Source organism: Mauremys reevesii, linkage group 4 (assembly GCF_016161935.1).
Source record: "Mauremys reevesii isolate NIE-2019 linkage group 4, ASM1616193v1, whole genome shotgun sequence".
NCBI classification, from domain to species: Eukaryota; Metazoa; Chordata; order Testudines; family Geoemydidae; genus Mauremys; species Mauremys reevesii.
This window is the reverse complement of record NC_052626.1, coordinates 70840749-70867825: the sequence shown is the minus strand read 5'-3', so window position 1 is coordinate 70867825 and position 27077 is coordinate 70840749. Positions and strand designations below refer to the sequence as shown.

The window sequence follows — 27077 nt, the reverse complement described above, 5'->3', positions numbered from 1 at the left end:
AGCCTTGCAAAGCAGATTGCCCAGCTGGGAGCCAATCACGCTCTCCGGCGGGAAATTCTAAAACAAACAAACAACCCATCAACAGACACAACACACCAGAAGCTCCCCACCCCCACCCCCCAGAAAAGCCCCCAAACAAGCAAGGTGCTACTGAAAGAAATGAATAGGCAATTACATACATAAAGAAGCCTTGGCAGCTTTCTTTTCTACATCTCAGAATAAACACAGACTCAGATTGAGTTTTAAGGCCAAGACCCTTTCTGGGCCTCCTTTGTAAAGCACTTTGAGAGCTAGTGCAGGAAAACTAATCCCTAATAGTTAGAGATCATTTTAAGCCTTGACCAATTTATTCCTTCCAAACAATTTATTTGCATTAACTTAACTATTATAACTCTGGGGTTTCTAGTTATTCATATCAAATATCCAATCCCTTTTTTGAATCTTGCTAAATTACTGGCCTCAAAAACTCCATGTGGCAATGAGTTCCACAGGCTTACTTCCAGTGGCTCCCAATCACTGGCGCAGCTGGGGTGCAGAAGCAGGCGTCTCGCCTGTTCTGGCACCATGGACCGTGATGCGCCCCAGAAGCGGCCAGCAGCAGGTCTGGCTCCTAGGCGGATGAACACAAGCAGTGCTGCGAGTTCTCGCCCACAGGCACTGCCCCCCCAGCTCCCATTGGCCAGGAGCCAGCCAGTGGGAATGCAGAGCCAGTGCTTGGGGCAGGGCAGTGCGTGGAGCCCCGTGTGCATCCCCCACCCCCTTCCGGGGCACAGGTAGGGACTAGCCTGCCTTAACCGGGCAGCACTGCCAATGGGACTTTTAACCGCCTGGTTGGCGGTGCTGACCAGAGCCACCGTGATCCAGTCCTTTCCATTCCACAACTCAGTTCTGGGTCACGACCCATGGTTTGAAAACCACTGCTCTAGGTGAAGGGAAAGGCATGTGCTGGTAACTACCCAGTTCAGCTACACCGATATGAGCAAGGATTAGAACAGAGAGGATTGACACGGGATTAACTAACTCCAATTACAAATCAGTGTAAACGGCTGCACAGCAGGTCTCTCACGCATGTGAATACTACTCGAATTCAAACTGGAACAGGTACAGAGAATGGCTATTAGGATGATCCGAGGAATGGAGAGCCTACCTTATGAGCAGAGACTCAAAGAGCTTGGCTTGTTTAGCCTAATGGAGGAGGGTATGATGGGTCCACCTATGATGGTGTGTGGCCCATCGGCATCTGCCAGTAGGAAAAATCCCCAATGGCCAGAGACGGGACATTAGATGAGGAGGGCCCTGAGTTACTACAGAGAATTCTTTCCTAGGTGTCTGGCTGGTGGGTCTTGCCCACATGCTCAGGGTCTAATTGATCCCCAGATTTGGGGTCGGGAAGGAATTTTCCCCTGGGTCAGACTGACAGAGACTCTCATGTGGGGGGGTTGTCACCTTCCTCTGCAGCATGGGGCACGACTCACTGCTGGTTTAAACTAGTGTCAATGTTGAATTCTCTGTAACTTGAAATCTTTAATTCATGATTTGAGGACTCCAATAGCTCAGCCAGAGGTTAGGGGCATGTTGCACTTGCAGGAGCAGGTGGGGAGGTTCTGTGGCCTGCGATGTGCAGGAGGTCAGACTAGATGACCACAAGGTCTCTTCTGACCTTAAAGTCTATCAGACACACTGCAGGGCCTTTACCTGTTCTGTTACATGGTCTCAGCCCCTGGCATGTGGCTAACAACCCGGGTCTCCTCCCAGTGCCCCCCAAGGTCTCGGTTTCCCGCAGAGACACCCCCGACAGCTCCATCAACCTCTCCTGCCATGACAGCGGTTCTTACCTGCGTCCCATCCACATCTCCTGGATGTGGGATGGAAAAGACATCCTGGCAGGGAAAGATTCCAGCGAGATCCTGCCCAACACTGACGGCACCTACTACACACAGTCGTCCCTTGAGATCTCCCTGCAGGAGGAGGACAGGCACCGCTATGCCTGCTGGGTAGAGCACAGCAGCCTCTCAGAGCCTGCGCTCGTCTGGAGTAAGGGTGGGGTGAATAGGAGGGCTGGGGGGAGGGGGAGCCACAGCCCTCTAGGAATTTCAGGGATGGGGTGAGGCCCTGTAGCAGAAGGGTTGATATCCCTGCCCATCATCAGTGTGAACTGTTCTAGTCTGGGTATTTGTGTGACCCACAGAAATGGTCGCTCCCTCAGAGAATCTGATGTTCTGGCCATGGTGGTATCCAGTGACAGTGAGTTCCACAGGCTGATGACATTACAAGTGAAAGAACCAGCTGCTGTGTGACGTGCAGGGCTGGCAGTGCCTGGCAGAGTGTCCAGCCTTTGTGCCCCATCCCTGTCCACCTCCTGGCTCAGACTTTCCTCTCCTCTGGAAGTCAGGTCTCTGCAGAGGCCCTTGGGGAGAGGTTCCAGGCAAAGGCCTGTGGCTGCCGCAGGAGGATGGACAGTGGGTGCTCGCCTAGGTGACCTGAGCTCTTCTCCATCCCACAGCCCCTGGGAAGAAGGCCCCCTGCCCCTCTGGGTCCTGGCCTCCATCGCCCTGGCTGTGCTGGTTCTGGCTGGAGCCGTAGGAGCCAGCGTTACCCTGTGGAGGAGAAAATCAGCAGGTGACAGCTGGTCCCTGCGGAGCTGGGATGCATGTGTGTGTGGGGAGGGGTGAGGGTGGAGGCTGGGGAATGGGGCAGCCCAGCCAGCCCAAGGGGGAATGGCTCCTCCCACCCCCAAGGAGAGGTGGGCAGGGCCGATCACCGTAGCCTGGCCCTGCTGGGGGCACAGTGGGCTCTGTCGTTGGCTGGGCATCTTGTTGTGGGGGGTCACTGGGGTCGGGCTGGCCTGGGCGAGGTGCATTCGGGGTCACAGGGAGCCTTGTGTCTGGGGAAGGGGGGGCTTTGAGGCAAAGTTTTAAGGTATGGTCTTGGAGACCAAAAAGAAATGAAAGGGAAAAAAGTCCAAGACCAGAAGATAGAAATAAAACTTTATTCTGTAAATTTTCTCATTTGAATCTACAGTATCCAAATAACTAAACAGCGCAAAACAGGAGCATTGAACTAGGGAATTGGGGAGTGGGTGTGTGGAACATCACTATGCTTGTTACATTCGTAAGTAAAGAGCAGAGGACTTTGATGGATGACCCTGATTGAGTCAGAACTTAGGCCAGGTCTACAATGTAATCTTACCTTGGTATAACTATGTCACTCAGGGGTGTGAAAAATCCACAGCCCTAAGTGACAGTCATACCGACTGAACTCCCGGTGTAGACAGTGGTACGTTGACGGGAGAGCTTCTCCCCTTGCCATAGCTACTGCCTCTCACAGAGGTGGAGTAACTACACTGATGGGAGAAGCTCTCCTGTTGGCATAGCAGCGTCTTTACTTAAGTATTACAGCGGCACCAGTGTGTTTGTGCCGCTGCAGCATTTTAAGTGTAGACCTGCCCTAAGACAGGCAGGCTCTGCTGTGACCCTGGGAGTGCTCCTGGTTGGCCTGGAGGATCCCAGAGTTACAAAGACAGGTATGGAAGAGGGTTGAGAAACTCCCATCACCTGAATAATGCTGAGCAAGTCAGTCTTGTTCTCCCTCCCCATTTTATTGAGACTCTCGCAGCACTTGGTGTTTTTCTTACAGTCCCAGCTGCTGGAGTAGATAGATTTGAGGGAGCTCAGATTATATTACAGATACATTTCCAGCCTTCATGTTTGTGTAGCAAAGATTGAAAACTGGAACCAAGAACATGCTGAAGGCTGGGAAACCAGAAAGCAAAGAAAAATAACATAATATATAAAAGGATGTTTAAGCCAATCCCAGGATTGTGGGGGGCCTGACACAGGTTGTGAATGCTGGAGGCTGGCAAGACTGTGATGAGAATGGCAAAGTGTGACGGCTGTAATGTGTCTATTACCCATGTCTTTGGTCTACTTTAGCTATCTCATATTGAATAATCCCTGCTGCTCTGGCGCAGCTCTTAATTGCATATTTGACAGCAAACTAAATGTGTTCCTACTCAGAAATACAACACGCCGGCTCCCAAAGAAGGGGACGATCTTCCCAGTGAAAGAGGATGTGAAAGTAAAGATTGGCTCTCTGCCAGAAGATGTAACGTCATAAAATGTAACTTTCTCCCCTTCATAATCCAGATAAACCCCAATGTTAGTGGGTCTACGATGTAGGTCCAGAGCAGTCTTAGGGGAGGTGAGGGCGCAGTACTGATACCTTGTATTCTGTAAAGCCCAGACCCCCTCCTCTGGTGTACAGCTTATTGCTCCCTCGTGTATCACAGACTCTTTGGCAATGCCCAAAACCCACCCATCTTTGTTCCCCACCTCCACTTGCCAGTAACATCTCCCTGAGGTGAAGCCTGTATAGCCCAGCACACAGGCAGCAGGGTGAAACCTGTTCTGTGGCACTAAATATCCCATGTCTTGATATTTCTGTATCACACTCTCATCTGTGGACACGATGGAACAAGGATTTGCCAGGTCTGGATCTGGAGTGGCCTGCACTGCAAGAGGGGAGAGAGGGACAGAAGGAGAATGTTAAGGTCTGTCCTCACTGCAGAGTTAACCCATGCGCTTAGTCAGCTGCTAACTCTAATGCCTTCTTGTAGAGATGCATAAACACCTCATCTGAGTTCAGGGGTGCTTTCCACCCAGCACAGGCACTGTCTGCACTCACTGGCAGGTCCTGCTGATTAGCTCCTCCCCCTCTCCCCACAGCAGCTCCCACCGGCCAACGGGCCCCACCGATCAGCTCCTCCCCCTGCCTCCCAGCGCCTTTCTCCTGCCACAGATCCGTTGTTCAGAGGTGGGCAGGAGGTTCTGGGGGGGAGGGGGAGGAGTGGGGCAGGAAGAGGCGGGGGGTAGAATGGAGCAGGGCAGGAAGAGGCAGGGGGAGGGGTGGAGTGGGGATGGGGCTGGGGCAGAGCGAGGGTCAAGCACCCCCCTGGGAACTGGGGAAGTCGGCGCCTCTGTGCAGGCTAAACCGCTCCAGTGCTGAGAGTCAGAGTCTGAGGCCAGAAGGGAACCAGGTCATCTAATCTGACCCCCGTATAGCACAGGCCACCAACACCACCCAGCACCCACCTAACCCAACCCCCAACATTAGCCCAAAGCATGACAGCCTGCAGCAGACTGGACTATTTATGTGCCACAGGCAGAGAAGAGGAGGCACGGAGGTACCAGTGCCCGAGGCCCCACAGTGCAGGGAAATGATTCAGTGGGATACCCCCAAACAATCCTGATACGTCACCCACATCCACATGCTGCAGAGGAAGGTGAAAACCCTCCCCCACAACGTCACTGCCAGTCTGACCTGAGGGAAAATAGCCCTCCAGGGCCTTCCCACAATTCCCCTGTGAAAGACAGACCGGGTACCCCACGAATCACTGGGAAAGAAACACAGAATAGCTCAGCTTACGGTGGCTCCATCAGCCATGGGATGTGCTCCCAGAAATCCTAGAGACTCAGCAGCACCAGTGAGGACACAGTAAGTGAGGTCAGCCTCAGCAGCATGGCTCCCCGCTCCCCGCCCAGGCTAACCTGGGTGCCGATCCCCAGGGTTCACTCTGCAGTGCAGACAGACCCTTCCAGGCAGAGCTCAGCCCTGGGGGAGGCAAGGACCATTTCTCATGCTCCCCAGTAGCCCTGGGATGGCTGGGCTGGGCCCTGAGAGTCAGTCCTGGGGAGCTGCCTGTTGGCTGAAGCTGAGCAGGAAATTCCCTGTCATTCCCACCAGGTATCTAGGAGGTATTGTTAGGAGCGGGTGACAAACTGGGATTTTTTAATGAAGCCTGTATGTGCCTCAGTTTCCCTATATGCAGTGTTGTTACCCAGTGGGTGAAAAGGGAGTATTTGCTCTTGGGGGAAACATAGCAACCAGCACCCCGGAGAGCTACGGACTTCCCCACCTCTGTGGCTGAGCTGCATTGCCCCAGCTCGGGAACAAAGGACCAGAGGTGGGGGAGGGGTGAAGTGGAAGTTACCCGTTGGCTGCAGGAAGCAGCGGGGGGCAGAAGAGCTGACTTCTTGAGGGGTGCTTGACCCCTGCTCTGCCCCGACCCCACCCCTTCCCCCACGTCTCCACCCTACCCCACCTCTTCCTGCCCCTGCTCCCCCACCCACCACAGAACAGTTGATCGGGGTGGGTAGGAGGTGCCGGGAGGGAGGGGAAGGAGCTGATCGGGGGGTCTGCCAGCGGGAGGGAGGGGAGGAACGGGAGGATCTGATCCATGCCAGTGGGTGCTGAGCACCCACTATTTTTTTTCCGTGGGTTCTCTAGCCCCACGACGCCTATGGTGGGGGGCACACCTGGGAGTCTGAGAAAGCAGATCAGATGGAGAGGGAGACAGAGCTAGAACAATGGGTTTGCATGGCAGGGCTGGGCACCGGCTACCCAGAAGGGATTATCCTGTAACCTTCATTTCTCTGTGTTAACCAAGGTCTCCCTGTGCTGTGGTAAAGAGCAGTGGACTAAAACCCAGTGGCTTGACAGTGACAGCGGCGGCTGAGTGTCACTGCAGGTGCTTGCGGAGGTGTGTTGCTCCCTAAGATCACAGAAGTCTCCCTCAGGGGTCTGTCTCAGTTGGATGCACTGAACATAGCTCAGGTTGTGAGGCAGGAGGGCGGAAGGCCCAGAGGGCCAGCCTCAGGAGTCGGTGAAGCCGGGTGGCTTACCCTGCAGGAAGAGTGGGCTGACGTTGGGGGTCTGGCCCATTGAAGGGCTCCTCCCAGAGACTGTTCCAAAGCTGGGGCCGTAGCACCAACCCTGTGGATCCGTGGCAGCGGGGATCGCTGTCTCCTCCCCTGATCCCTCTCCCTTGCTGGGGGTGCTCCACGTCCAGCAATAGAACAAAGCAGGGGAGGCAGCAGACACCAGGCAGAGGAAGGTAACAGGGACACCAGCTAATGCATTTGAAAAGTACTAAATTGTGTCTGCGCTAGTCACACCTAATGTGGTAGCTAGTCTGGTGAGGACCAGGAGTGGGGGGTCCAGCCTGTATCCTGACACCCCTGTTGATTTCAGAGGGGCTATTAAGACTCCTGGAGATTCTCTAACACACCAAAAAGGGGCTTCAGGCCCCAGAGTGTTTCCTCCTTTCCCAGTCCAGATTGCAGATGATCACTGCATGTAACTGGGGTTTTATATGTGCCTGGTGGATTATTCTTACAATATTGATTTGGGGATTTGTTGCAGAGGGAAGCAGCTATGGGATCCCTATGGAGGAAGGCAGTAGACTGGCTTCTGGTCAGTGGATGGGAAAAGGAGGTCGCAATCAGGGTCCTTTCTCCATTCATCCAGTAAAAAGCCTTCCCCTGCCAGACCACGGCTCTCTAGAGAATCTAGTTATACATGTATCTAACTGAGCTCCTTATTCCCTGCTGTTAAATTCCATTCACCTTCTGAATACATCTGAGAAGAGACAGTAGCCTGGCTTCTCTGGTGCACAACAGCTCCACGGAGCAGAGAGAAGAGAACATTAGGTAGCTAGTGGGTCAGACCAATAGTCCATCTAGGCCAGTACAGTGGTCAATACCAGGTGCCACCGAGGGAATGAACAGAACAGTTGATCATCCAGTGATCCATCCTGTTGTCCATTCCCAGCTTCTGGCAAACAGAGGCTACGGACACCATCCCTGCCCATCCTGGCTAATAGCCATTCATGGACCTGTCCTCCATGAACTTATCTAGTTCTTTTTTGAAGTCTGTTACAGTCTTGACCTTCACAACATCCTCTGGCAAGGAATGCCTCAGGTTGACTGTGCGTTGTGTGAAGAAATACTTCCTTTTGTTTTAAACCTGCTGCTATTAATTTCATTTGGTGACCCCTAGTTCTTATGTTATGAGAAGAAGTAAATAACACTTCCTTATTTACTTTCGCCACACCCATCATGATTTTATAGACCTCTGTCATATCTCCCCATAGTCATCTCTTTTCCCAAGTGAAAAGTCCCAATCTTATTAATCTCTCCTCATATGGCAGCTGTCCCATACCCCTAATCGTTTTTTGCCCTTTTCAGTACCTTTTCCCAATTCCAATATATCTTTTTTGAGATGGGGAGGCCACATCTGCACGCAGTCTTCAAGATATGGGCATACCATGGATTTATAGAGAGGCAATATGGTATTTTCTGTCTTATTATTTATCCTTTCTTAAAGATTCCCAACATTCTGTTTGCTTTTTTGACTGCCGCTGCAGTCCTGATTTTCTGCCTGGTTCAATACTGGCTTGAGCATGGTCTCCCCAAAGGGACCTTCCACCAGCTGGGGATGGATGGAGCCCAGCACATGAGTCCATGCTCCTGACACTAGGGTGAGAGGGAAGTATAGCATGGAGCTGGTGGGAGACGCTTCCTTAACTTTTTATTTCCCAGTTTCACATTCTGGAAGGAGTACAAGGCACTGATGGTCAACCTGCACTCTGTGTTAATGACATTTTCCAGCAGCGAAGCTTGTCTTTCATATAAAAAATAAAAATAGAGGAAATGTCTAGTCCTTCTAATTACTGAGAGAAGCAGCAAAATGTAACCTGAGTGTGCCCTAAAGACTGATTATTGGACCTAAAAAATGTACCTAACTTTCCAATTGTAAATAGTATGTGCACATTCATACATCACAAAATGGGAATGGGCGACGGGATGGATCACTGGATGATCACCTGTTCTGTTCATTCCCTCTGGGTCACATGGCATTGGCCACTGTTGGAAGACACGATACTGGGCTAGATGGACCATTGGTCTGATCCAGTCTGGCTGATCTTATGATATAATGATTCCTTTTAACCTTGGAATCCATAACTCTGTATTGGTAGAAACCTCTTGTTTGAATTCAGAAGCTTCTTCTAAAAAAAAAAAAAAATCCTGAGATTTTAATTAATAATTGTTGTAGGAAAATATCCTCATGAAAACTTACCCTCTTTCTCTGTCTTTGAGACCAGAAAGTGCAGTTGATAGGGCAGGGTCTCTAGAGAAAGAAAAGATCAGAGGAGAGGTGATTTTCCTCTTTCTTGCAGGAAAATAGCCTCATTAAAACGGGACTTGAGTCATAAAGAAACTTAGGCAAGGTGATGCTTAGCATCATAACACCCAACATTTAGACACCTAGAAAGATCTCATAGTTAAGCCAAAAGACCACCTTGGCTTAACCACGAGATCTTGCATGATCTAAAAAATAAAAATGAGTCATATAAAAAATGGAAACTAGGACAAATTACAAAGGATGAATATAAGCAAAAACCTCATCATCTCTAGCCTGCTACTTGCTTGCATATATATACTTGCCCCTGGAAATTTCCACTACATGCATCCAACGAAGTGGGTATTCACCCACGAAAGCTCATGCTCCAAAACGTCTTTTAGTCTGTAAGGTGCCACAGGACTCTTTGCTGTGTTTACAGTTCCAGACTAACACGGCTACCCCTCTGATAATAGGCAAATACAGGAATGCAGGGGCAAGATTAGAAAGGCAAAGGCACAAAATGAGCCATGGGAATAAAAGGGAAACAAGAAGACTTTTAATCAATATATTAGAAGCAAGAGGAAGACCAAGGACAGGGTAGGCCCACTGCTCAGTGAGGAGGGAGAAACAGTAACAGGAAACTTGGAAATGGCAGAGATGCTCAATGACTGCTTTGTTTTGGTCTTCACCGAGAAGTCTGAAGGAATGCTAACATAGTGAATGCTAATGGGAAGGGGGTAGGTTTGGAAGATAAAATAAAAAAAGAACAAGTTAAAAATCACTTAGAAAAGTTAGATGCCTGCAAGTCACCAGGGCCTGTAGAAATGCATCCTAGAATACTCAAGGAGCTAATGGAGGTGGTATCTGAGCCTCTAGCTATTATCTTCGGAAAATCATGGGAGACAGGAGAGATTCCAGAAGACTGGAAAAGGGCAAATATAGTGCCCATCTATAAAAAGAGAAATAAAAACAACCCAGGAAACTACAGACCAGTTAGTTTAACTTCTGTGCCGGGGAAGATAATGGAGCAAGTAATTAAGGAAATCTGCAAACACTTGGAAGTTGGTAAGGTGATAGGGAATAGCCAGCATGGATTTGTAAAGAACAAATCATGTCAAACCAATCTGACAGCTTTCTTTGATAGGATAACGAGTCTTGTGCATAAGGGAGAAGTGGTGGATGTGGTATACCTAGACTTTAGTAAGCCATCTGATACGGTCTTGCATGATATTCTTATCGATAAACTAGGCAAATACAACTTAGATGGGGTTACTATAAGGTGGGTACATAACTGGCTGGATAACTGTACTCAGAGAGTAGTTCTTATACCTTTCCAGCAGGATTGGGAACCATTAATAAGTGGGGTTCCATGAGGGTCTGTTTTGGGAGCGGCTCTGTTCAATATCTTCATCAACGACTTAGATGTTGTCATAGAAAGTACGCTTATTAAGTTTGCAGATGATACCAACTGGGAGGGATTGCAACTGCTTTGGAGGACAAGGTCATAATTCAAAATGATCTGGACAAATTGGAGAAATGGTCTGAGATAAACAGGATGAAGTTTAACAAAGACAAATAAAAAGTGCTCCACTTAGGAAGGAGCAATCAGTTTCACACATACAGAATGGGACGAGACTGTCTAGGAAGGAGTACGGCAGAAAGGGGTTATAGTGGACCACAAGCTAAATATGAGTCAGTGTGATGCTGTTGCAAAAAAAGCAAACGTAATTCTGGGATGCATTAACAGGTGTGTTGTGAGCAAGACACGAGAAGTCATTCTTCCGCTCTACTCTGCGCTGGTTAGGCCTCAGCTGGAGTATTGTGTCCAGTTCTGGGCACCGCATTTCAAGAAAGATGTGGAGAAATTGGAGAGGGTCCAGAGAAGAGCAACAAGAATGATTAAAGGTCTAGAGAACATGACCTATGAAGGAGGCTGAAAGAATTGGGTTTGTTTAGTTTGGAAAAGAGAAGACAGAGAGGGGACATGATAGCAGTTTTCAGGTATCTAAAAGGGCGTCAGCCTCTAAGGATAGAACAAGAAGCAATGGGATTAAACTGCAGCAAGGGAGGTTTAGGTTGGACATTAGGAAAAAGTTCCTAACTGTCAGGGTGGTTAAACACTGGAATAAATTGCCTAGGGAGGTTGTGGAATCTCCATCTCTGGAGATATTTAAGAGTAGGTTAGATAAATGTCTATCAGGGATGGTCTAGACAGTATTTGGTCCTGCCATGAGGGCAGGGGACTGGACTCGACCTCTTGAGGTCCCTTCCAGTCCTAGAAGAATCTATAAAGTCACTGATTCACAAAGCAGGAGTCAGGCACCCAGGCAATCGGTACCATGAACGGGGACAGAGATGTGCCTTGGAACGAGATTCATAAAAGCCAGCATGCTAGGGGACTCCCTGCTTATGCCAGCCAGTGGGAAATGCCAAGCTGCGGGTGCAGGGGTGTGCTAAGCCCCGGCCCTTGCAGGGAGTATCTGCAACTGAGTCTGGGCAGCACCGTAGGTGCCTCCCTTGGCGTGGGATTTTCAGCTGTGAGCCCTCTTGGTGTCCGGAACCTGTGCCATTTTTTCTGCAAGAAGCCTGGGGGGAGGAAACCCACCTTGCTCATAACTTTTACCCCAGTGGTTGGAGCACTCAGCTGGCCTTGGGGAGACCCCTGGTTCAAGCTAACCCTGTGCCACAGAGGGAGGTGAGATCTGAAATGGGATCTACCACCTCTCAAGGAGTGCCCTAACCTCTGGGCTGCAGGATTTTCTGATGCGGGGTGCCCACATGCTCTCCTGGGGGAGAGGTTCCACTGGGGATAATCAATAATTCATTGGGCCAGAGACAGAGAGAAATCACGAGAACGTCTCTGTAGCCAGGTGGTTAGAGCGCGCCCTTGGGAGGCGGGAGACCCAGAAGCCTGTCCCTCTGCTCAATTATTGATACAGAGTGGATCAGATTCAAAAGGGGAGACAGAGAGACCTATATCAGACCCCTGTTAGAATCTCTTCTTCCTCTCTGGGGGACAGGGGATTTGAACTGGGGGTCTCCCACATTGCAGGTCTGTTCCCTAATCACAGAGGTATGGAGCTTACTCAGAGCTCTTCTTCAGGTCCATGTAGCTCAAAAGTTTGTCTGTCACCAACAGGAGTTGGTCCAATAAAAGCGGTTACCTCCCCCACCCTGTCTAATATCCTGGGACTGACATGGCTACAGCAGCACTGCATGGAACCGTGCTGTAATTCTGAGACAGCCCAAAGGAAAAGACCATAGAATGAGAGGCAGATTGGAAACTAAAGTGAAATCATCATCCAGAATATAATATGTTGCACTTTTCCAACTTCCGCCTTCCTCCAAGGATCTCAAAGCACCGGGCGGCATTCACTAATTAGCACAACAAAGTAGGTTGGTCATTATTTCCTCCTTTTTAAAGATGGAGGAATGTGAGGTACAGACTCAGGATTTTCAAAAGGGCTGAGGCCATGTGGTGGCCAACTCCTATTGACAGTCAGAGAGACGGTGCCTAAATCCCTTAGGTCCCTTAGAAAATCCCAGCCAGGGAGGTTAAATTCAATATTTTCTATAACATCTGGTGACACAGTGTCTCTGAAATTCTGAGTGACCCATTTTGGCACCGAGGGTTGGGTCTGAGACAATCCATGTGGAGGCCTGGAGAACTGGCATCAGCCCTGAGCCCTCCCCATCCCACCCACAAAGACATCTAGCTGGGACAAGCTGAGAACTAATAGACCAGAGTCCATCTCCTTCCACAGTCAGAGGCGCATCTCGATGTACCATCCCCGTAGCATGAACCCAGTAACTGTTAAGTTACCTTTGAATTTCTTCAGAGCCTCCTGCAGACAAACATTTCTTTGGGAAGAGACGCCAACTCTCTCTCTCAGGTCCTCTGGCACGGCCATTGGTGTCTCGAACTTCAGCTTCTCACACCTAGAGGGGGGAAAAAAAAAATCAAACATTTTCTAAATCTTTTTTGTCTTTTGTGAGAATGAGCTACCAGAGGCTGCTCTCTCATGGGCTTGTTGTGAGCCTCTAACTCCCACTGGTGAGTCAATTGCCCTCCTCACTGGAGTATTTAAATGCTTAGATCCTCAAATGGGAGTTAAAGAGAGTAAGGGATTCACAAGCTGCCCCTCAGAAAGAAGGGCATAATCTCGTGGGAAAGGATGCTCCAATGGTTAAGGGGTTACTGTAGGACTCTGGAAACCTACATTCCACTCCCTGCTCTGCCACAGCCTCCCTGCATGACCTTGGGCAAGTCACTTAAGGCCTGATTTTTAAAGGTCAGTCCTGGGATTTTCAAAAGCACCTAACCCAGCTAGGCTCCCAACTGCCACTGATTGCAATGAGGTGCCTAACTCGCTTAGCCACTTTGGAAAATTCCACCAAGTGCCTAGCTACATGTCAGGTGTCTAAATACCCTGCAAAATCTGACCCTAGGGGTCCAATCCCCTTCCAACATTGTGACGTGTAAGGGGGAGTGCAAAGGAGTTACGTACCTGCTCCAGGTGCTTTTGATGTCCTAAAAGAGAGAAAGAGGGGGGAAAAAAAAAAAAGAGTTCAGTCCCACGTGCCACAAGCTGGGGATCGCTCCTGCTCTGGAGATGGATGACTCACTTTGCCATCCCTAGTCGAGCTCTACATGCAGTTCTTTGTAGCTGCACCTTTAAAAGTCCATTCACAGACTTTGATGGACTGGGACCCCTAAGCACGCACCACGACTGTGGGTTTTCTCCTTCTGAATTCTATTCTGCCTGTGCCAATGGCACTTCCTTGGACAGATTCATCAGACACATGAATCCTGGACTTCCACATGCAACTGCTGTGTCCAGAGCGTTTGCCTGTCTCCATGTATGCAATACTGGTTAGCAATTCTGAAAGCTGGATTCATTCCCGTTTCTTAACAGGCCCTGCAAAGAACTTTGCCTTCCTAATCTCCCACTTCCTAGAAACTGGAGTTGTGCCTTTTATTACTTCCAGATCATTAGAGCCCTTCATTTTCAGTTTCTATTTTAGTTAGTCTTTCCTGAGAATTTATCAGTGTTTATTACCACAACAAAAACACGTGAAAAATCAGTGCAAAAAGCCTTAATTTTTCTGGGTAAATATCTGGGTTTGTTTTGGTGGATGGAAAGATGGGAAAAAAGTATTCAGTAGATTAATGCTTTGAATTCCGTTCATCACTGTGGTTTGCTGCAGAACTAAAACAGAGCTCAAAACACAATGCCCCTCTGAGTTTAAGAAAACAATAGATCTCTAATCCCCAAATAAAACTTCTCATTTGAACCAACAGTTTACTGGTGTAGACTTAGAACTATTGGCCTATAAATATTCACATTTGATAATTGGGCCACACTATTTGCAGCGCATACACTCAACTTCATCCTTGGCTCCTGTTTTCGTTTCTTTAACCCTTTTGAATACTTCCTTGTGTTCTGAAATGTATTCTGATACAGATTTTCATTTTCTTCCCATATTAGTGTGTCAAATCTTTAACCCATTCTCTGCTAACAGTTTGAAACACATACGTGGTGGGCGTCAGATTCATCAGTACGTCCAGATGCACACACACTTCAGAGCTTGTGTGGCTGCCTGTTGATTTATTGTGTGCATCTTCTAGAAGAGAGGTGGGCAAACTACAGACCGCAGGCCACATCTGGCCCGAGCTCCCGGCTGGGAGGCTGGCGGCCCCTGGCCCCTCTCCTGCTGTCCTCTCCCCTGCCACCACGCTGCCACACGGGCTGCGCTGTTGTGCGCACCTGCCGAACAGTGGAGCAGCATGTCTGGCTGCGGCTGCGTGGCGCGGCGGCCAGACATGCTGCTCTGAGTGGCCTAGTAAGGAGGCCAGGGCCGAGGGGTTGGATAAGGGGCAGAAGGTCCCGGGGGCAGTCAGGGGACAGGTAGCTGGGGGCGGTTGGATGGGGCAGAGGTTCTGGGGGGTGGTCAAGAAACAGGTGGGGGGTTGGAGAAGCGTTGGAGTCCTGGAGGGCCTGTCAGGGGCGAGGTGTGGATAGCGGTCAGGGCAGTCAGGGGACTGGGAGCAGGGGTTGGATGGGGGTGGGGTTCCAGGGGTGGTTAGGGATGGGGGATTCCGGGTGGTGGCGGGTAGGGGACAAGGAGCAGGGCGGGTTGGATGGGTTGGGGGTTCTCGGGGGGCAGTCCGGGTGCAGGAAGCGTGAGGAGGTGGATAGGGGGTGCCGGCCCGGCGGGTTGGGGAGGCACAGCCTTCCCTACCCAGCCCTCCATATAATTTTGCAACCCCAATGTGGGCCTCGGGCCATAAAGTTCGCCCACCCCTGTTCTAGAACAATACGTTCTTACTTCAGCAGGCAGCTTTGCATATACACACTGACTAATGTATTATCGTAATACAGAGATCTCATGCAATGTATTGTATGTTTTATATATTTGAAGGATACAAAAGTAGGATGAAAAATCAGAAAAAAATGACTGCTACTTCTTGTAAAACCTGGGAATTTTTTGGTAAAATTGGTTTAAACTGAAAACAAAGGGGTTTATGTATGATGTATCAAAAAGGCCTGAGACGTCTGCCTTTAAAACGGCAAAACTGTTTCCACACTGTAAATATTAGAAATGTCAAAATGTTGTTTTCCCTCGCTTTGCTAAAGGACACGCTGACAGTCTCTATTGTGGAGTGGGAGCTCTCCAAGAACTTAGTAAATGCCAAAGTTAATCATTCAGAATCTCTCCCTTCCCTGGGCAGGGATCTGGGTGTCTCTAACTGTCTCACCTGCAGGAATTGGCTTGTTGGCTGCTGACACTTCTCTTCTATCTCACTGATCAAGTCACTGAGTCGGGAAATCTCCTCAGACAGTTTGGTGACATTTTCATCCTGTAGCTTCACAATTTCCTTGTCCAATTCTTCCAGCCGGGCCAGCAGGAGTCGCTCTTGTTCCTCCAGGAACTGCCGCAGTTGCTCAAATTCAGACACAATCTTCTGCCTCTCAGCTTCTATCTTTCCCTGTAACAAAGGGACAAACAGGGAAAGGACAGGTCAGGGACTAGGGTTGCCAGATGTCCAGATTTCGACCGGGAAGTCCAGCTGAAAAGGGAACCTGGCAGTACAAGTCCGGTTCCCCACAGTAACTGGCTTCCACCACCAGGTGGTGGGAAGAGCAGGAGTTGCTGCTGGGAGCCTGGAGGAGCACTCAGGGATGGCTCTGGGGGAGAATAGTATGGGCAGCTCCCCTGTCCTGCCCCAAACACCCTTCTACCCCTGCAGCGTGGCTCTCCTGCCCCAAGCACCTCCACACCCTAGAGCCCCGCTCAGCTGGCAGGGGAGGGAGGTGGAGAGCAGCAAGTGACAGTGAGCGGGGAAGAGGAGTGGGGCGAGGCCTGGAGGGAAAGAGGCAGAGCCTGGGACGGGCAGGATCCAGCGCTCAGCGTCCGGTTTTCACAAATGAGAAAGGTGAACAGCCTCTCAGGAGAGTCTGGAAACAGTTCTTCGAGCCCTCTTTTCATTTCACCCTACTACGAACATACGGATGAGATTTCAGGAGAATATGCCTGATAGTTACCAGAGAGAAGATTCAGCTGGCCTGAATGAATAACACGTTTGAAAGTGCCTTGGTGACTTAGGAGTCCAATTTCTATTTTCAAAGTTGCTTTTGGTGCTTAGGAGCCTAAGTTTGTTTGAAAATGTCTTTTGAAAATAGAATTTAGGGTAAATTTTCAGAAACAGAAAAATCATTTAGGAGCTGAAACCCATTTTAAAAAAAATGTATAAGGAGCTGCTTTTAAAAGCTATTGAGGTGTCTAAAGATGCATATAAGCCTCTAGAGCAGGGGTTGGCAACCTTTCAGAAGTGCTGTGCCGAGTCTTCATTTATTCACTCTAATTTAAGGTTTCGTGTGCCGGTAATATATATTATAGATTTATAGAAAGAGTATATAACTAAACTATTGTATGTAAAGCAAATAAGGATTTTAAAATGTTTAAGAAGCTTCATTTAAAATTAAATTAAAATGGAGAGTCCCCCGGACCGGTGGCCAGGAGCCGGGCAGCGTGAGTGCCACTGAAAATCACCTCGCATGCCGCCTTCGGCACCTGTGCCATAGGTTGCCTACCCCTGCTCTAGAGGGATTTTCAGTATCACTTAGGTGCCTAATTCCCCTTGACTACAGAGGACGTTAGGTGCTACTTAGTTGCTTTTGAAAATCTCAATAGGCCTCTCTCTGCATTTTAAGCTCCTAAATACCTGTGAGAATCTAGCCCTTAACAACTTGCAAAATTGTAAACTATAGGCTCCAAAATCACTAAGGCACTTTTGAAAATGTCACCCAATATCTCTAAAATGATGAGTCTTCAGGTTTGAGCGGCTTAGTATATTCTGCTGATCATCTAGAGTCTTCCAATAGCAGAAAGGTTGGAAGTGGGGGGGTCTGACTCCGTATCAGGAATACATTGGCAGAGAGCTGCGGAGACGACCGAAGGAAAGTTCTTCTGGTTATCCACACAAAACGACAGGTACAACATATACTGTGCAAAATGCTTTTTCTCCAGCTCTTACACGTTTCCATCTGGCATTTTGTACATTACATCATCCCAGAGGAAGCCAGTCGTGTCTGGTGGTTATAGATGGTGATTCAGGGGGAGGATTTCAGAGATACAAAACAGCCACTGGGAACCTAAGTCCACGAATATGATACAGTTTTGCGGTGACCTAGAATCCTACTTTCGCCGTCTCCGACTCAAAGAATACTTCCAACACACCTCTGAACTACATACTAACCCACAGAATCCTTCCTACCAACGCTATAATAAAAAGGATTCTGCATGGACTCCTCCTGAGGGTCGAAACAACAGACTAGACTTCTACATAGATTGCTTCCGTCACCGTGCACGGGCTGAAATTGTGGAAAAGCAACATCACTTTCCCCATAACCTAAGCCGTGCTGAACACAATGCCATCAACAGCCTCAAGAACAACTCTGACATCATAATCAAACAGGCTGACAAAGGAGGTGCTGTCGTCATCATGAATAGGTCGGAATATGAACAAGAGGCTGCCAGGCAGCTTTCTAACTCCACATTCTACAAGCCATTACCCTCTGATCCCACTGATGATTACCAAAAGAAACTACACCATCTGCTCAAAAAACTCCCTGAGAAAGCACAGGAACAGATCTATACAGACACATGCCTAGAACCCCGACCAGGTGTATTCTATTTGCTACCCAAGATCCATAAACCTGGAAATCCTGGACGCCCCATCATCTCAAGCATTGGTACTTTAACAGCAGGATTGTCTGGCTATGTGGACTCTCTCCTTAGGCCCTATGCTACCAGCACTCCCTGCTATCTTGAGACACCACTGACTTCCTGAGGAAACTACAATCTATCAGTGATCTTCCAGAAAACACCATTCTGGCCACTATGGATGTGGAAGCCCTCTACACTAACATTCCACACAAAGATGGACTACAAGCCATCAGGAACAGTATCCCCGATAATATCACGGCTAACCTGGTGGCTGAACTTTGTGACTTTGTCCTCACCCACAACTATTTCACATTTGGGGACAATATATATCTTCAAGTCAGTGGCACTGCTATGGGTACCGCATGGCCCCTCAGTATGCTAACATCTTTATGGCTGACATAGAACAACACTTCCTTAACTCTCGTTCCCTAACGCCCCTACTCTACTTGCGCTACATTGATGACATCTTCATCATCTGGACTCATGGAAAAGAAGCCCTCGAGGAATTCCACCGTGATTTTAACAATTTCCATCCCACCATCAACCTCAGCCTAGACCCCAATCCACACAAGCGGTCCATTTCCTAGACACTACTGTGCTAATAAACGATGGTCACATAAATACCACCCTATACCGAAACCACTGACCGCTATACTTACTTACATGCCTCCAGCTTCCATCTCGGACACACCACACGATCCATTGTCTACAGCCAAGCTCTAAGATACAACCGTATTTGCTCCAATCCCTCAGACAGAGATAAACACCTACAAGATCTCTATCAAGCATTCTTAAAACTACAATACCCACCTGCTGAAGTGAAAAAACAGATTGACAGAGCCAGAAGAGTACCCAGAAGCCACCTACTACAGGACAGGCCTAAAAAAGAAAATAACAGAACACCACTAGCCATCACCTACAGCCCCCAACTAAAACCTCTCCAGCGCATCATCAAAGATTTACAACCTATCCTTAAAGATGATCCCTCACTCTCACAGATCTTGGGAGACAGGCCAGTCCTCACTTATAGACAGCCTCCCAACCTGAAGCAAATACTCACCAGCAACCGCACACCATACAACATAAACACTAACCCAGGAACTTATCCTTGCAACAAAGCCCGATGCCAGCTCTGTCCACATATCCATTCAAGTGACACCATCATAGGACCTAATCACATCAGACACGCCATCAGGGGCTCGTACACCTGCACATCTACCAACATGATATATGCCATCATGTGCCAGCAATGCCCCTCTGCCATGTACATTGGCCAAACCGGACAGTCTCTACGCAAAAGAATAAATGGACACAAATCTGACATCAGGAATCATAACATTCAAAAACCAGTGGGAGAACACTTCAACCTCTCTAACCACTCAGTGACAGACTTGAAGGTGGCAATTTTGCAACAAAAAAACTTCAAAAACAGACTCCAAAGAGAAACTGATGAACTTGAATTAATATGCAAACTAGATACAATTAACTGTGGCCTAAACAAAGACTGGGAATGGTTGGATCATTACACTAATTGAATCTATTTCCCTATGTTAAGTTCTCCTCACACCTTCTATGGGCCATCTTAATTATCACTTCAAAAAGTTTTTTTTTTCCTCCTGCTGATGATAGCTCATCTCAATTGTTTAGAATCTGCCTGTTGGTATGCATACTTCCACCTTTTCATGTTCTCTGTATGTATAAATATCCCCTGTCTGTGTGTTCCATTCTGTGCATCCGAAGAAGTGAGCTGCAGCTCACGAAAGCTCATGCTAAAATAAATTTGTTAGTCTTTAAGGTGCCACAAGTACTCCTGTTCTTTTTAAGTCCTATTGACAGTCAATGTGAATTAGGCACCTAATCACCATACATGCCTTTGAAAACAATTTCCCCTCAAATCACTGTTTGTAGCTGGATTTGGACCCACTGATGTGTGGGGAATAAGATCAGTGCTTTGAATTGAAACTGGAAGCAAGTGGAGGAATGGGCCCAGAGGGATGATAAACAAAGACAAACATGATCACACCCTGTAAAGATGTGTCTACAAGAGACAAAGTGCTTGAGGTTATCTACAACATCATAGCTAACCCTGATCTAAGTAGGGTGACCAGATGAGAGGAAGAAAATATCAGGGCGCATGTGGGAGTCACCGGTGGAGCGAACCCCACCCCAAAAGCAGTGTCGCCGCGGAGCAAAAGAACCCCAAAAAACACAGTGCAAAATATCGGGACAAACGGCGTTGAGACGTGGGACAAAGGCCTAAAAATCAGGACAGTCCCGATTTTATCGGGATGTCTGGTCACCCTAGATCTAAACTGGACCTTGCTCCTAGTTAGCACCTTTTATCACAGTTTAACTGGACAAGGAGAACCCTACACACCACACTAGGGTCAAATTAAATTAGGTTTAAATGTTTGCATGTCAGGGTTTACACCAGTATAAAGACATTACATTAAAAGTGATTTGAGGTACAGCTGTACTACACAAATGTTATGGTGGTGTGCAGAGGACATACACTATATGCCTCTGCTAACATGGGCATAAATAGCAGTGTAGATGGTGAGGCATTGCTTATGCCAGCAGAGTCACGATATGCCTGAACCCTCTGGGTATAAACCCTACAGAGATGGCTCTATACACCCCCAAGCAGGGCCTCCCCCCTCTACCCTGCTAAAAATAGCAGTATAGTGTCCTGCTGCCCCAGAGCCTTTCCCCACCACAAATAAAGGCTCCAGAAGTGGGGAAAGGCTCCAGCAGCTCTGCTGCCTTCTTCTGCGGAGCCTTTTCATTCACCCACCACGGCAGGGACACAGCCTGTGCTGTGTAGCTACAGATGCCCTGCAGGTCGCCCCCAGAGCTGTGCAGTGTAGATGTAGCCATAGCTAAATCAGGCAGTGCTGTGTACAGACCAGGGTTGACACTCTTCCCACACAGAGATACCAACTCTGACTGACGGAACTGCTGGACCATAACAATGGGCACCTACCAGATATTCCTGGCTTTGCATCTCTCCATCTTGTTTCCACTCCAGAAGTTCTTCTCTCTCCTGCATCAGGGTGTTCAATAGGGTTTGAATTTGTTCCTGAGGCAAGAAAAACAATGTTTGGGAGGGTCAGGGGGCTGAGGAGTCTGTCCTCAGATACATTTATGTACATTGCATGTCCCTCTCAGGCTGTCCCCAGACAGTGCTCATGGCAATGTCACAATTGCCTCTTGAGAGGTGGGAGATTCCGGTTCAAATCCCTTCCCCTCAGCAGGGAGAGGAGAACTTGAACCAGGGTCTCCCGCCTACCCGATGGCGCCCTTCCCCCAGGCTAACTGTTATGAAGAAAGTCTGCTGCCTCCTCCCCAGATGATTTGTGTGGAGTGACACAAGTGCAGAACTCCATCGTGCAAGAAACAGTTTAGATGCCTAAGCCGCCTGACTCCAGGAGAGGGGTTCCCAGGTGTGGATCACAGAGACAGGCACATTCCTACACCAAACTCTGAGGGGGCGGGTCTTAGGACACACCTCTCTCAGCAGCATCTCCCATTGTAATCCTGTCAATTACAGGCCAGTAAGCCCAAAGGCTTGTCCGATAAGTACAGCACTGCAGCTGTACCGATATGTCTGTGCTGCTGCAGCTGCGCAGTGGAGACGCTCTATGCCGATGGGAGAGAGCTCTCCCGTCAGCATAATAAACCCACCTCCACGAGTGGCAGAAGCTTAGGGTGGCGGGAGAAGTTCTCCTGCTGACATAGCACTGTGCACATGAACGCTTATGTCACTCAGGGAGGCAGGGCCGGCTCCAGGCACCAGCCCACCAAGCAGGTGCTTGGGGTGGCCCCTGAAAGGGGGCGGCACGTCTGGCTCTTTGGTGGCAATTCAGGGGTGGGTCCCTCAGTCCGTCTCGGAGGGAAGGACCTACCGCCAAATTGCCGCTGAAGAATGAAGCGGCGGCCTTGGAGTTCCCGATCGCAGCTTTTATTTATTTTTGCTTGGGGCGGCAAAAGCTATGGAGCCAGCTATGGAGCTCAGCCTTACAGGCCTGAGCGACATAAGTTTTGGCGACATAGGCTGTATTGCAGACAAAGCCTAATTTCAGTACCAGGCAAATTGGTTAAAACTATAGTAAAGAACCAAATTGTCAGACACAGATGAACATGATTTGTTGGGGGAAGAATCAACACAGCTCTTGTAAAGGGAAATCATGCCTCACCAATCTATTATCAACAAGAATGATCCACTGGATATAGTGTACTTAGACTTTCAGAAAGCCTTTGACAAGGTCCCACACTAAAGTCTCTTAAGGAAACTAAACAGTCATGGGATAAGCGATAACCGATTACTGATCCATGAGATAAGATTAAAATACAGGAAACAAAGGATAGGAATAAATGGTCAGTTGTCACAACGGAGCAAGGTAAATACCAGGTCCCCCCAAGGATCTCTACTGGGACCAGTGCTGTTTAACAGATTCACACTGTAGAGAGTGAATAGGGAAGTTTATTTACCCCTTCACAGAACAGGAACCAGGGGAAATTAACAGGCAACAGGTTTAAAAACAAACGAAAGGAAGGACTTCTTCACGCACCACACACTCAATCCATGGAACACATTGCCAGGGATGCTGTGAAGGCCAAAAGTCTAACTGGGTTCAGAAAAGAATTAGATGAGTTCATGGAGGACAGGTCCATCAATAGCTATTAGCCAAGATGGTCAGGGATGCAACCCCATGCTCCAGAGATCCCTAAACCTCTAACTGCCAAGTGCTGCAGGGCAATGGGCTTAAAGTCATATCCATTTTCCAGCAGTACAGGATACGGTGTTCTGCTCCCATGCAATGACAGGGAGCCGAGCCACTTACAGGGAAGGGAGTTTTGGTAAGAGTGTTTTAAACACTTTTTTTTTAAAAAGTGTATATTAAACTCTGGAGCCTAATGAAAAATTGGGAGAAAGGGACTCCTGGTTAAAAATCCAACACACTCACAAGGTTCATAAATATTGTGTTTGATTGGCATGGGGGAAAAAGGAGCACTTCCGAGGTGCTCCAGTACTGAGACTCAGCATGGTCCTGCGAATCAGCCTTTTTCTTCCTTTAATCTTACTGTGGCATTAATACAGTCCACTTTGTCCTTAAAGCGAGAGGGGCAGACAGCACAGTGGATTCTGCCCTGAGTGGATTGCTCTGTCCAACAGGCCTTTTAAGGTTCCAATCCACTTGGGCTTCATGGGCCCTAGAATGTTGCATCAAGTTTGTGGTTCAAATGGACGCATAAACCCAAAGCAAAACTCTGACGTATGCGTGGGTGGGATGTGAATCACTGGTTCGGGGAGGCTAGACGCCAGTTCAGCCCCTTCTGCCCAAGGCCCCATCCTCACCAGAGCCCCCCCCCCCCTCCCCCCACTGTGACAGCTGGTCCGTCCGCCCCAGAGCACTAGGTAGGCAGCACAGGCCTCAGCGTCCCCAGCCCCAGGCAGCGACAACGCCAGCCCCAGGTGCCCAGAGTCCTGGGCTGCAGGCCAGCTGCCCACTAGCCCCAGCCCAGCGAGTGAGGGAAGAGATGCAGCTCGCTGCTGGGAATCAGGAGGGGTTTGGGGGTGGTGGGTGGGCAGGGCCACGCAGGGCTGTGCCTCCCCCGACTCCCCACTGGGCTGGTCATTCTGCTGCTCCTGAAGCATTCAGCAAGCCAGGGAAAACAAGAATTCATCATCCTGGTTTTTCCTTGAGGAAAAAGTGAAGCAGATTAACCATCATGTTTTAAGCAGAAATCTTTCAGTGCATCTTATGCATCAGAAAGTAACAGGAAACGAACCCACTGAGAACGCTGCTGACAATGGTACGTTACTGCTGCTTCCAGGGAGCAGCCAGCGGTCATCAGATATGAAATGCTCAAGTCGGGCACTGGCAAGCACGGCTCTGCCGAAACTCAGCCGTGCTGGGCGGTTTATAATGTGAGTGTAAAGCCATGCCTGACGGGAGCGGTGAGAGGCTGTGTGGCCTAGTGGCTAGAGAACTAGGCTGGGCATTGGGAGGCCAGGGTTTCATTCCTGGTTCTGCTACTGAGCTGTTTTGTGAGCTTGGTCAAATCACTGCCCCTTCCGTGCCCCTCGTCCCTCTTTTTCGCTCGGCGGGGGCGGGGTGCTCCGCCGGGGGCCCGATCAACCGCCTTACCGCTGTCCACGTCCCCACTCCAGCCACGGCCCTGCTCCGGGCCCCTGCTGGGGGGCGGTGGGGGGCGCGGACAGGGGTCAGAGGGTGTAGCTCAGCACCCCCACCCCACTCCAAAAACTGTCCCAGCGCCACTGCAGCGACATCTGCTGTGGCCTGGGCTCCCGGCCCCGCTCCCGCTCCCAGCCCCGTGCCCAGCCGTGGCCTAACCTTGTGCTCCCGGGCAGCCTCCTCTATGGGGACCACCCTGTGAGCGCGGTGAGCCTGGGACTCCCTGCAGATCACACAGATGAGAACTTGGTCCTGGTTACAGAAGAGTTTGAAAGGCTCCTGGTGCGCGTGGCACAAACCTGCTGCTGCTGCTGCCGCCGGGACACTCAGCTGCTTGGCTATTTCTACCATGTTCCCCAGTTGCCTGTTCGGCCTCAGGGTCCCCTGGGGGAAGGTCTCTCTGCACTGAGGACAGGCGATGTCTGTGCCTGGTCTCGCCCAGCACTGGGCGATGCAGGCTTGGCAGAAATTGTGCCCACAGTCTATAGTCACTGGGTCCTTGAAAAAACTCAGACAGATGGAGCAAGTAGCTTCGTCTCGGAGGCTTTTCAGAGGATTCCCTGCTGCAGCCATGGCTCCCTGCAGACCGTGCAACAGGATAAGTTTCGTTTCCTGCCAGACCCAGCAAACAGCCTTGCAAATCAGATTGCCCAGCTGGGAGCCAATCACGCTCTCCGGCGGGAAATTAAAAACAAACAAACAACCCATCAACAGACACAACACACCAGAAGCTCCTCACCCCCACCCCCCAGAAAAGCCGCCAAACAAGCAAGATGCTACTTAAAGAAATGACTAGGCAATTACATACACAAAGAAGCCAACAGAGGCTTGCTGGGAGCAGGCTTGGCAGCTTTCTTTTCTACATCACAGAATAAACCCAGGCTCAGATTCAGGTTTAAGGCCAAGACGCTTTCCGGGTCTCCTTTGTAAAGCACTTTGAGATCTAGTGAGGGACAACGCTATATAAGAGCCTTACTAATCCGCAATAGTTAGAGATCATTTAAGCCTTGACCAATGTATTGCTTCCAAAAACATTATTTGCATTAACTTAACTGTTATAACTCTGGGTTTTCTAGTTATTCATATCAAATATCCAATTCCTTTTTTGCATCTTGCTAAATTACTGGCCTCAAAAACTCCAGGTGCACGAGGAGGCGAGGGAGGCCAGCAGTCACTCTGATGTGGCTCCACAGACAAGCTGCTTTTACAAGGAGCTGCACGTTATCCTCTGCAGTGATGCTGTGCCACCCCCAAGCCCCATGGATACTGGAGGAGTTGGAGTTATGGGCCACCGCAGGGAACCCTGAGGATGAGAATGGGAAACAGGTGAGCAGGGGATCGATTGTTGGATTCAGGGCTTAAATTCAGCTGGAGCTGTCTGGAGCGGAACGCTGGTAAATATTTTCAACCCCCCTGGAGTTTTTATAGCATATTGGAGGAGGGCCTGGGGGGGCTCTGGGAAATGCTCTATAAGAATCTGTGCATCTTGCAGCCCTTCTCCCCCACGCTCTGAGCCATCTGCTCATAGACACCCACCTTTCTACGGCTGGATCGGAGCCGGGCCTGCACAGCCTCTTCTCCCCAGACCCAGGAGATCCACCACCTCCTGTGCAGTGCAGGCCGCAGGCGTTGGGAGCCTGGAGCCGGCCTGCTCAGCTGGGCAGTTGCTAGGGAGCTCTCCATGCAGAGCAAGCAGGAAATGGAATTTCAAAATTCCCAGTCCTTAAACAGGAGGGCTTGTTCCTGTGAACAAGGCTGCTGGGCAGCAGAGCTCAAACTAGTGACCAGAGTGGGTCACAATGGGGCATTGTGGGACACCTCCTGGAGGCCACTTAAGCTGGTGTGGGCAACAGAGCGTCTACACTGCCACTGTGTTGACCTAGGTTGACATAAGTGCTGCACTTCTCTTGGAGGTGGAGCTATTCAGTCGACGTAGTAGGTGAGTTATGTTGGTGGGAGGAACACTGTCGTGTGCAGTATGCTGACATTATTAGGTCTGTGTAAGCTGCCTGACTTTGACCTAACTCTGAAGTATAGACCAGGCCTTAGTTGTTTAAGTCCCTTTGTGCATCTGAGCTGCTCTCTTTGCAGTTCAGTAAACTGGAAGGTTGTGTAAAGGGTCAGGGGAGGCGAGTTATATGGGCCCATGGGGCCCAGGCCCCACCAATAATCCAGGAGCTGGGCTCAGCCCCACCAATGTTTGGGCCCCAGGCCCTGTGCTGGGGGTTCCCGCGTTGCAACACCCGGCGCTCTCACTCACTGCAGCGGCAGCAGCGGCAGCTCCCGGGAGGGGCCTCAAGAGCGACTGGACTCCCAGCCCATTGGCTGGGAACCCCAGCCAATGGGAGCTGCCGGGGGCTGTGCCGAAGCTGCCTGGCCACGCCTCCACAGCAGGGAGGGGGAGCGAGCCACAGGCAGCGGCTGAGCCCTAGGCATTGTGAGCAGCAGACAGACACAGACGGTGAGCGGTGGGCGGGCAGCCAGACACACCCCGCCGGGGAGGGGGGGTTGGTGGGGACAGACACACGCGGTGGGGGGAACGGACGGACACAGCCTGTGAGCTGTGGGGGCAGCCAGACACACACACACACACACACAGCCGGGGGGGGAGGGGGGTTGGTGGGGACAAACAGACACAGCCAGGGGGTTGTGGGTTGTGGGACAGACACACACCGTGGGGGCAGA

The 27077-nt window shown here is 49.8% G+C and overlaps 1 protein-coding gene across 1 annotated transcript; it reads right to left on the bottom strand.

The window, feature by feature from the left end:
* Positions 1 to 3482: 3482 nt before the first annotated feature.
* On the bottom strand, positions 3483 to 24992 carry LOC120404540 (zinc finger protein RFP-like). The gene is made up of 7 exons (XM_039537277.1): positions 24552 to 24992; positions 21176 to 21271; positions 15722 to 15952; positions 13470 to 13492; positions 12785 to 12900; positions 8917 to 8967; positions 3483 to 4510 (listed from the first exon to the last, which is right to left on the bottom strand). The coding sequence occupies exons 1-7, from the start codon at positions 24963 to 24965 to the stop codon at positions 3933 to 3935; spliced, it is 1509 nt and encodes a 502-aa protein (XP_039393211.1). The 5' UTR covers positions 24966 to 24992; the 3' UTR covers positions 3483 to 3932.
* Between the last annotated feature and the right edge of the window lie 2085 nt (positions 24993 to 27077).